At 43.6% G+C, this 11,023-nt stretch overlaps 1 protein-coding gene across 1 annotated transcript in view; it reads left to right on the top strand.

Annotated features, from left to right (window-relative positions):
- Window positions 1–10,525, top strand: part of KCNK9 (potassium two pore domain channel subfamily K member 9) — an 87,549-nt gene extending 77,024 nt beyond the window's left edge. The window contains exon 2 of the mRNA XM_005516889.2: window positions 9,684–10,525. Within this exon, the coding sequence (XP_005516946.2) occupies window positions 9,684–10,525 (842 nt within the window). The remainder of the gene's footprint in view (window positions 1–9,683) is intronic.
- The last annotated feature ends 498 nt before the right edge of the window (window positions 10,526–11,023 follow it).

The following is an 11,023-nucleotide window of genomic DNA, read 5'->3' on the forward strand; positions in this document are numbered from 1 at the left end:
CAAAGCTGCTGTTGGTTTTGGGAGGAGTCAGGAATGTTATGCCAGACACAAATCTGATATACCAGAATCACTGCTGATTAAATGGTTGTCTCCTCACAGAAGTTGAGAGGTACCTCTCCTCTCTTTCCAGCCTCTTTTCTGAAGCAGAAGAAATTTTAGGGATGAGCTGAGATATTGTTCTATCTGTACAAGATGGACTGGTGAGTGTTGGCACCCTTGATTTCTTGGGAGGTGGTAAACCAGGAACAGAAACCAGGAAACTACCTCAGCTACTCTGTTACCTTATTCAAAAGAATTTCCAGGGACTACAGACATCTCCTGTCTAAGCAGTAAAAATAGAGGCTAAGTTCAATGAGAGGAGGTTTGAGATAACAAGATCTTCTCTGTCAGACAGATGAGCAAGAAGATTGTGATTTCATGGGGCCATTTGAAGTTTTCCACTTTCTCTCATTTACTTTTCTAGTAAACCCCTTTATAGCATAAATTTTAAACAGAAAAAAAGGGAAATATTCATATTCAAAGGAAAAATAAACACAAGGAAACACAGAAGTCTCAAATATTTGTTGTTTTGGTTTTTTTTAAGCAACATCTTCCAAATTTTGTCTTTTGCTGGAAACAAGATGCTCCTTGATGAGCAGCAGTAGTCAAGCTTGGTTTCCTGTGAACTCAAAAGCATCCCCAGTTCTCTTGAACCCTGATTTGAATCTTCATCCTTGAAGGTAGATAGATATTCCATCACAGACTGTTTAATAAGGTGATGGAGACATCTTATTCCTTCAGTTCTCTCCCTTGCCTCTGCATCTCACCTCACCTTGCAGGACCTCCAGCTCCTGTTTCTTTCCAGTAACTGGCCAGGGAAGGAGCTGATCCCAGCTGTAGCTGAGCCTGCACTAAGTGTGTTGATTTTTAGGCCCTTTTATGTGTATTCACAGATTGGCCAGATGGCAGGCCCAGCAGAACAGATCACTATCAAGTTCACATTACAGTTTCTTCTAAGTGGTGGAAATTGGTGAGCAGCTTCAAAGTTATCGTAGAGGGAAAACAGATGGGCAGAGATACAGATATAGATGGCTCATTCTTACCAAGAAATGAGAAAAACACAGGACTAATTAGAAAAAAGAAAGTTTTTTATGCCTCGGTTTAAAGTCATAAACCTATTCCTTACTGCCACAACCCAGTGGGTATTTGAAAGAGCCAAATGTGACCAAATGTATGTTTTTGCATTATGCAGAAACAATAAAAGAGAGGAGCTGTGTCCTGCTGGGGTCTAAGTCCAGGAAGAATACAAGATCTTTCCCAGGGGAAGCAAAGAAGTCCTCAGGTCTTTCTGCCTGGGGGAGTGTTGAAACTACCTGGGCACAAGCCTCTGACAGGAGGAGTGGTGAATAAGCAGCACCTCCAAGTGCTCTGCCCCAAGGAACTGAATTGATTTGTGTCCTCACCTCCCCAGGAGGATCCAGCAGGGAAGAGGAGAGATCATCCCTTGTGGTGGAGTCCAGGCAGGGAATGAGGAGGAAAAGTTCAGTCTAAGCAGTCTGAGAACCTCTGAAACACAATTCTCCAACGTGTCCCATGAGCATGGCATTACTGAGAGCCTTGTAGGGACTGAGACACATCATTTGCCATGATCCTCTGAGAATCCAAAGGAAATCTCTTCAAGAGGGTCGACCTCTAACCCAGGTCTTATACCTGACTCTATTGCATGTTATCTCCAGCTGAAACCAGCCAAACCAGAAATCCTAAGTCCTACCCTGAATCAGAAATGAGCGTGGCTGTGTTGCACTAAATTTCTGCCTTTGGATCCCTTAATTTCAGGCAGTGTGAGAAACATAACTGTCTTCCCAGGTGCCACCCACAGGAGGATTACCCAGAATGCTGTTACAGCTGATAGCTTCAGTTCCTGCTCCATCAAGGCTGTAAGAACTCAGGACTGTGTTCCTAAGCAGTTGCCCAAGCACTCTTGGTGCTTTTCCTATAGCTGAATCTTCCAATGGAAGATGGTTTAGCCACATCTGGTAATGGTCAGGGCTGGGAATTGATGCCAACAGGCATTTTGAGTGATGCAGAGCATTCACCATGCCAATATTTACTGCACCTTGGTGTGGCTGGAAGAGAAGCCATAGGGAAAAATGCTATCACTAATGCTCCAGAGTGGGAGGTTCAGGTTCCATAAGGAAGGAGAGAACGTGGGATGGCTGCAGACCAGAATAGTAGAGGGAATGAGGAGATGTGGCAGAGGAATGAGTGGCAGCAGTAGTTATCAGTATCATCAGTTTTAGATGAGTCCTTCAGGTCTGCTGCTGGCTGTGCTGACAGGCAGTAGGTTCAGCATCCCTGGTGAGCTTACAGGAACCACTGCTCAGAGGCAGTTCCTGGGGCCAAACACTTGTCTGTCCTGATTCATGATGTGCATGAGTGGCCTTCCATCTGCAAGACTGGCTTTGGCTGTGTCTTCACCTGCTGCTCAGCAGATCCCAGAGGTCCCAGAGAGAAGCCATTTCTTCCTTTTCCTCCTCATTTCCTTGCTACATATTGCCTGTGCCTGCCTCTCCCATCAGAGCTGCTTTTGAAGCTGTTTTCCTTGAACATCTTGAAAGTTTGATTTCAAGATCAAGAAGAAAAGCAGTCTGTCCTTTTGGTGGGGAGAAAAAAAAATCAGTGGAAGCCTGTTGCATCCCTGACACCCAGAATAGGAGATCTTCTGCAGGTTTGATATAAAACAAAGCAGTGAGTGCAACCTCCAAGGTGGTGTGACCTTACTTCAGCAGGACATGGAAGCAGTTTTAACAGACCGGGGATGAGCCAGGATGAGAGGCCATGTCAAGCTTGTTGAGAGATTTAGGATTTGAGGTTGCATCTGGGCATGTCAGATTCTTTCTGCTCTCCTGTGATGTCCCTGTCTTCACAACAGGAGATGATATTATCATGTATTGCTATGTGTTTCCTATAGAGAGACGTGCAAAACTAAGAGAGATTGTTCAGCTGAACTCTACAGTGAAATCAACCAACAAGGGAATAAAAGAAAAAAAGAGGTCCTGGAGATGTTTGAGGAGAAAGGCAGCAGGATTCAGGGAGAGGCCAGATGTGGGAGAGAGAAGAGGGAGCAGTCAGCAGTGCCCATGTGCCAGGAGGGTGGTGTAGTTATCCAGCAGCTCTCATCCAGGTAATAGCAGCTCTTGATTACCTTACAGGAGAAAGTCTTTGTCCTGGTGAATGAGTTACTACCAGTTAGTTAGATGTAGTATCTCCCTGATCCCTCCTGAAAATATCTTTCATCAGCACCACAAACGCCACGTTGTTTCTTCTCCCTGCTGAAAGCACGAATAGCAAATCCAGCAGAGACAGCCTGATCCTTGTGGCAGCTTCTCTGACGTAGATGAACCTCTGAAGTGAAGTGTGTGACATCATGAAGATGTTTTAATCTGAATTACACTTGCCCATCTGAAGAGCAGGTGCCATTATCTTCTCTTCATTATCTCCTGGCTTGGGCTGCTGCCAGCATGAGTAAGAAGTGTTTGAGTCACAGGGATGAAGAAGTTAATTCCTTTCTGGGGACTGTTGTCAGGGATGACCTGGCCCAAATGCCCATCATGAGGATGAATGATGTGTAGATGAATGAGGGGAGAAACCTCCTCCTAAGAGAAATAAATCATCCCTCATGAATAATGTAGAGCATTGCTTTGAGATTCAAGACATCTAAGACTTGTTGCACATTGAACACAGATGTGAATGAGGCTCAGCTGCTCTGCAGATACGCTGTGGCCTGAGCATGACCTATAACTAACTCACCACTGCCACGGTTTTTATTTTTTAGGACTGGCCGTGTACCAGTGCACATCTAGAGACAAACCTCTCTCAATCTCTGACAGAGCCCAGTGTAGAAAAACACTCAGAAAACACATGTAGGCTCTATCTGTGCTGCCTAGTGAAGCAGGACCTGTATTTTGTAGGATACAGAAGCCAACAGAGATGACACACTGAGTGCCAGAAATAGATAAACACCTGCTGCACCAAGAGGGTGCTGAGTTCCAGTGGATCTGGCCAGTGTTAACCCCCATAACCTCCAGGCATAGACTTTGCCTAGGACAGTGCTGATTATTCCAGAGGGAAGCCATAATGGGCTGGGATAATGGTAGAGTGTGGACATCATGGGCTGGTGGTGGAATTCATCTTCAGAATCACAGAATCATTAAGGCTGTAAAAGACTTTTAAAATCAAGTCCAACAGTCAACCCAGCACCAAGACCATGTTTACCATTAAACCATGTCCTCAAATGGCAAATTCCCATGTTTTCTGAACACTCGACTGCTTCCCTGGGGAATCTGTTCCAATGCTTTACATTCCTTTAATGAAATTTCCCCACCCTAATATCTAACCTTAAGCACTTCTGGCAGAACTTGAGCCAGTTTAGTTTGCTAAAGTAGATAGTGCCTTGCAGCGCTGGAGATGGCTGCTATGTAAATGCAACACATTGAATATATTCAGGATTTTTTCCCATAATGTTTTCTTTTTTTTATAGATTTACTCATTCGGAGCAGTCTGTATCATTACAATAGCATGAATTTGTTTAAGACTCTTTTTGCCTGAGAAGCAAAGTGTTATTTCAGGGAATTTGTGTTGGAGGACAGGACAGATGTTACAGACCTGTCTGTACCCTGCAGCTGAGTGTGGTGCAGAAGTCACTGATGTAGATCTGAGCAAGCTGCTGTGTCCACATGAGGCTGCAAAGTGTCAGAGATACTTGCTTGGGGCCTGAATGCAACATGCCATTTTTGTGGATAAAAGGTCTATAAGATCATGAGTGACACAAAGAAGGGGAAAGGGGAATGATTGTTCCTGGTCTCTTTCAAAGAGGAGGAGACACCATTGCCATCAAATGATAGTAATGAAAGGGAAGTAAAGGAGAAATGGCATTTTTTTTAGAGAACATGTAGTTGTTCTATGAACCTCCTTGCCACGGGATGTTAAAGATACTGAAGGGACAATACCCAACTCATGGAAGAGAAGCCCATTTTGTGTTACTAAACCAGCAAAAACTGGCTTAGGAAATCCCTGAGCACCAAATAATGAATCTGAGTAGATGAATTCTTGGGGGAAAACTCACATGTAATTATAGCATTCCTGTGCTCTTCCTCAGCCAGCTTGTGGTTGCTGTTGGATTCAGAGTAGCTGTGCACAGAGTTCCTCTGCTTTTTCTGTTTGTGGGCTGGTACACCAGAACAGTGTCCTGGAGTTATGGGGTTATCCCCAGCTGGACCTCATAGAGATTGTAGTGAGTAGTTTCTCTCTCTGTCTTGTCTGAAAGGCACCATAGAAAAATAAGCATTGAAGAAGGCTCTAAGTGTTTTTTTCTCAGACCATTATAGCTACACTTTGGCAAATGAGAAAACAGAATTCCATTTTTCTTCTAGAATTACATGTAGGTGTACATGTTCTTTGAGAGTTTTTCATCAGAGAATGGCCAAGGCCTGAAAAAACCAAAGGCAAGGAGGACCCCAACAGAGTACTGATTTTGTGCCAGCCCTTACAGTGTGACTGCTTGCTTCCCTTGCCTACACCTTCCTGCAGATCTGCTTGGTGTCTGTAGCCCAGCTGTTCCATGACTGGGAGGAGATGGATTTTGTGGTGTATTGGTGCTTCACAGTCCAGAACTGGAGTAACACTGAAACATGACATTTCTTTGTGCCAAGCGAGTCTTCTTGGTGCCAGCTCAGATGAGCTCTGTCTTGAAAGCCTAAGCAGCTGGGAAGCATTTGGAAAGTGAGGGAGTGTACTGATGACATTTCTTCTCAGGGTGAGAGTTATTTAGACTTTCCTTGATCATTCAAATGATATGTCATTGAGCACCAGACAAAACTGCCTGCTGTGGTCACACTGCTGTATTGTGGTACCTCAGCAAACCAGTTACTTCATTAGTGTAGGATGGGCAGTGTTTGCTTAGGTGTGGTCCAGTGTAAAGCTCCATCTACACCTTTCTCCCTCTTCCTCTGTGGCTTGTTAAGGGATGCATTTCCTGTACCCAGTGCTAAGGTCTTCTGTTCAGTCTTTCTTCTTCACCACAGAAGAGAGAGAAGCCCTGATGTCATCATTAACATTTCTGTTTTTCTTTAGGCCTTCTGTTTCTTAATGATGACACGAAGTCATCTCTTTATATTCTGCTAAAGGGCAGTGACATTTGTGGAGATCAGGGAGAATTTTGGTAGCTGGAATCTGCTGCCAAGGCAGTTGCTTCTGCTTCTGCCTTTACTTGATGCAAGTCAAACCCAACTACCTGGAGACTGACTCTGTCACCTGTGTCCTTTCCCAGCACTATTGCTCCTTTGTGCCTCTCTTCCTCTGGCAATTATTCACCTTTCCCTGTTTCCCAGAGGCAGTCTCTAATGTTAAGAAGACAGAGGTTCGTTTTAGATTTGAAAAATACGGAATTTCAGAAAGCATGGACTGCTGCAGTTTGCTTTCCATGTAATACTCTGTTCAGTGCTGGATAGATCCTGAAATGCATACAGAATGGAGAGTTAAGTCTGTGGTGCATTTTCGCACCCCTCACTTCAGAGTGTTTAAGGTAATGTTTAAGTCTATTCCTTAAAATCATGTTGTATAGGATAAATATGTGACTAATCCTTCATACATTAATCTATTTATAGAGTCTTATTCCAGATTTATGAATAACAATTCTGTTAAAGTTCTGTAAAGAAATCTGTTTCTTTACCCCAGATTCATGGTAAAAATACAGTAATAGACATTTATCTAATATTGTGGAATGTCACTATGACTTGGGGCCGAATAGAAGTCAGAATTTCTGGATTTTCTATCTACCTATGTGAATTGGAGGGAAAGTAAAGCCTGCTTTACTTTTACTCTGGTGTCTGTGCTTCCTTATCTGTAAAACAAGGATACAGATATATTTGTATCTTATGGGATATACAATTACAAAGTCTGGGACAAATTATAAATTCAACTGTGAGATAGCATGTAAGCACATAATATTAATGTTTTATAATGTCCCTAAAACTGTTTCTTGGGGATATCTTTAATGAGAATTATATAGGGAGATCAAAAGAAACCTTTCTTCACCCCAAATATTTTTTTTAGAACCCAAAGTAAAAGTTGTTTCCACCAACTGCCATCTCTTCAGTCATCTGGAAAATCACATTTTCTGAAGCTTTCCTTCTCTTTATCATCTGTAACTAAAGCTATAAAATAGGAAGATGTCCCTGGTTTAATTAACACCCCTGTAGTTCAAAAGCTGATCTTAGTAATGAGAGGCAATTATAGCCTTTATTGAGGGATAGTCAGGTGGAACTAACCCAGGAACAATCTGGTGAAGAAACTTCGCTTTCCAGGTAATTTGGAAACTGCTTTTTATGATGAACAGACTACCTGGCTCAATATAACAGGTGAATATCTTTCCTTTATGGCCTGGAAAAGAACTTCCTATTTTGAGTTTTGTGCTCCATTTGTAAAGTGGTTTTTACAATCCATCCATCAACAAATATCAACTGACCTAAGAATAAACATTTTGCTTTTTGAAGGGGATTCTTGCTGGTTTTCTTGTTTTATTTTCCTTGTCTACTCTTGCTTTACATTTTGAAGGTCGTCTCGTGTTCATATTTTAGTTCTAGTAAAAGTGCAGACTCTGAGATACAGCCCCATCCTAAGAGAAAGGCAGAATTCTGGGTTCTGCACCTCAACACTGGTGTGGCAGAGCTACAGAAGGTCCAAAGAAGGAAATGATCAAGGAAATGTGACTTCTGCTCTATGAGTTTAAAAGACTGTGGCTTCAGTTTAGACAGGAAAAAGCTGAGAGCAGAGATAAAGCTGAGCTTAGCTGAAAACATGAAGGTGGTAGATAAGGAAGATTTAGAACTTCAATTCTGTAACTAAGGTGTTCTAGCTGAAACAAGGAGATAGCCTTGAAATTAAAATGTACCTTTTTGCACAGCAGATAGTGAACTTCTGGAATTTGTTGCCACAGGATATTGAGAAGATGTGCAGTTTCAAAAAAGAATTAGACAAATTCAGAGCAGCAGGTCAATGACCTGAGTTTAAAGGTGATGGGCAGGGCTCCTCAGTGGTCCTGCCTCAGTGGTATCTCATGCCAGGTCTGTCCTCCAGCTTCAGATCTGTGAGAGTGTGGGTCTACTGAACACCCTGTGTTTTATCTGCCAGTCACCTATGGGTATCCTGATATCTCAGGGATCTAGTATAGAGCTAGAGGATTCTTTCTGGAAAGCTGATTTAAACCCTCAGTGTCTCCAATGCAGGCATCTATACTGGAGACAGTCACTCAAGGTTACTATCATGATTAGGATATCTTCATTTGGCTGTTTACAGGTAGTTCTCTGCCAGTGCTGTGGGTGTCTAAGTTTGCAGTCAACAGATGTCTAGCCAGTCTAATGGGGACCTAATGAACATGATCAATGAACAGTTAGAACTGTCATTTCATCTTGCCAGACTTGGGATGGTCAGTGAAATAACTCACTACTGCCTGTTTTCTTAGACTTTTTGTTGACTATAATGGGAGTTTGGACACATAGAACACATGCAGATACATAAATGTAGGTATATTAATCTTGAACAGAGTTCTGCCCCAAGATTTCTATTACAATGATTGAAGAGAAATAGTTGCCTCCTGAGAATAACTCACTGACCTGTTTTAGACACCTCTGTGTACACAACAGGAGCTGCTCTTGTGAAGTATGTAGTTCTAGTCACCGACTGTAAAGGGAGTCTAAATGGTGGTAACCACATGGTGAATGGATACAATGGCCAAGTGGGTCCTAGCCATCTCATTTTGGAGACTTTGGTACAGTCTCTTAAAATCTCAGCTGTAAGAAATGTAGATTTTTTTAAAGCAATGTAATCTGAGCAGCTGTAATTATAATATCTAAACAGCCTCCTGCTTATGGTTTGATTTAGAATAAAGGCTTAGCCATGATTTTACCATCTGAAAACTATGCTGTGAAATGTGGTACATCCTCTGTCCTTGGATTAGTTTAACATCCTGATGAAATTGCCTTTGCCATACTAACTGTCAAAGCTGTAAAACTATGGCACAAGCTGGTAAATCGTTTTTTCTTCCAGTAAGTAAAGGTAGAATGGGCATTAAATCCCTAAATTCCTATGGTGTTCCAGCAATGAGTCACTTTCAATAGGTGTCTAGGAGGAAGGTTTATTCAGTATGGGGGAGTTTGAAAAGGAATTTCTTCGGCTGGGGGGCCTGTGGATGTTGTTAACTCCATTCCGTCAGCAGACACAAAATTTGGATGCCATCACTGTACTCTGGTTTTGGGACAGAGCAACACCAGCTACTCTCAGAAACACTGGGAAAGTCCATCTGTTTTCAAAGTTTCCGCTATTGCCTGTGACACTGGACACACATGAAATTTCTTCAGTTAATCCATGTGATATAACCTTGTTTAGGGGACTCAACGTTGTTTGAAGTAGAATGGGTTGTGCATTCTTTCACCTTTCCCACTCCTGCTTGAATGTTGTTATTCTGTGCCTTATTTACTGCAGACACAGGGTGTTGGTGAGGAGATACGGGAAGACCGTGACTGCAGGGTCCCTGCAGCTTTGGATCTGGCTGTGGCGTCAGAGCGATTTGTGTGGTTTGCACGGTGGGGGAGCCGTGGCCACCACCTGCCCTGCTGACTGTGCTGTGTTTCCATCCCCCTTGCCAGGTTACGGACACGCTGCCCCAGGGACGGACGCGGGGAAGGCCTTCTGCATGTTCTACGCAGTCCTGGGGATCCCACTGACACTCGTCATGTTCCAGAGCCTGGGCGAGCGCATGAACACCTTCGTCAAGTACCTCTTGAAACGCATCAAAAAGTGCTGTGGCATGAGGAGCACCGAGGTCTCCATGGAAAACATGGTCACTGTGGGTTTCTTCTCCTGCATGGGGACACTCTGCATTGGAGCAGCAGCCTTTTCCCAGTATGAGGAATGGAGCTTTTTCCATGCTTACTATTACTGCTTTATAACATTGACTACGATAGGGTTTGGAGACTATGTGGCCCTGCAGACCAAAGGGGCCCTTCAAAAGAAGCCTCTCTACGTGGCTTTTAGCTTTATGTACATTCTAGTGGGGTTGACAGTCATTGGGGCATTTCTAAATCTGGTTGTTCTCAGGTTCTTGACCATGAACAGTGAGGATGAGAGGAGGGATGCCGAGGAACGGGCGTCCCTGGCAGGGAACCGCAACAGCATGATTATCCACATCCAAGAGGACTCCCAGCATGGCCGGCCACGGTACAAGGCCGAAGTAACAGACCTTCAGTCAGTTTGTTCCTGCATGTGTTACAGGTCCCACGAGTACACCAGCCGGGTGGTGTCCCACCAAAATTCGTTCAGCTCAAAGCTGAACCCCCAGTACTTTCACTCCATCTCTTACAAGATAGAGGAGATCTCGCCAAGCACATTAAAAAACAGCCTTTTCCCATCTCCTGTCAGCTCCATCTCACCTGGGTTGCACAGCTTTACAGATAACCACAGGCTGATGAAACGGCGAAAGTCCATTTAAAGGGATTTGTCTTATTTTGCTTTACTTGTTTTTTCCCAGTCCTTTGTTGTTTTGGGTTTTTTGTTCCTTGAGTGAGACGGAGCGAGGCCAAAGGGAGTAGAGCAAGCCAGTCCTCCTCTGAGACTCAGCTCTTGAGCATGAAGCATGGATTATTACTGTTCCAGCAAAGTATGCCTTACATTACCCCCTTGGTGGATGTCAGAGGATTCAAGGTGACGTGAAGTGGGTACTAAATCCAAAGTTGCACACACAGCTGGGAGCCTTCATGTGCCACTGGCACTCCTGACCTAACAAACTTTTTTCCTCACGAGCAGGTTGCAGTGTGTGTCCGTGTGCCTGTGTGAGTGCCGGGTGTGTGTGCGTGTGTGCGCGCGTGCAATTCCACAATCAGTGCCATGTGACAAAAATTAAAGCATCAGGTATTATTTTTTCTTTTGCCCTTGAAGCAATTGTGTTCCAGCCTGCTTTTTTAGATTGCTTCCAAAAGGAGCGGGGAGG

This window comes from Pseudopodoces humilis, chromosome 1 (genome assembly GCF_049639895.1).
Source record: "Pseudopodoces humilis isolate 2021_Gansu_Grassland_sample_001 chromosome 1, ASM4963989v1, whole genome shotgun sequence".
Classification (NCBI taxonomy): Eukaryota; Metazoa; Chordata; class Aves; order Passeriformes; family Paridae; genus Pseudopodoces; species Pseudopodoces humilis.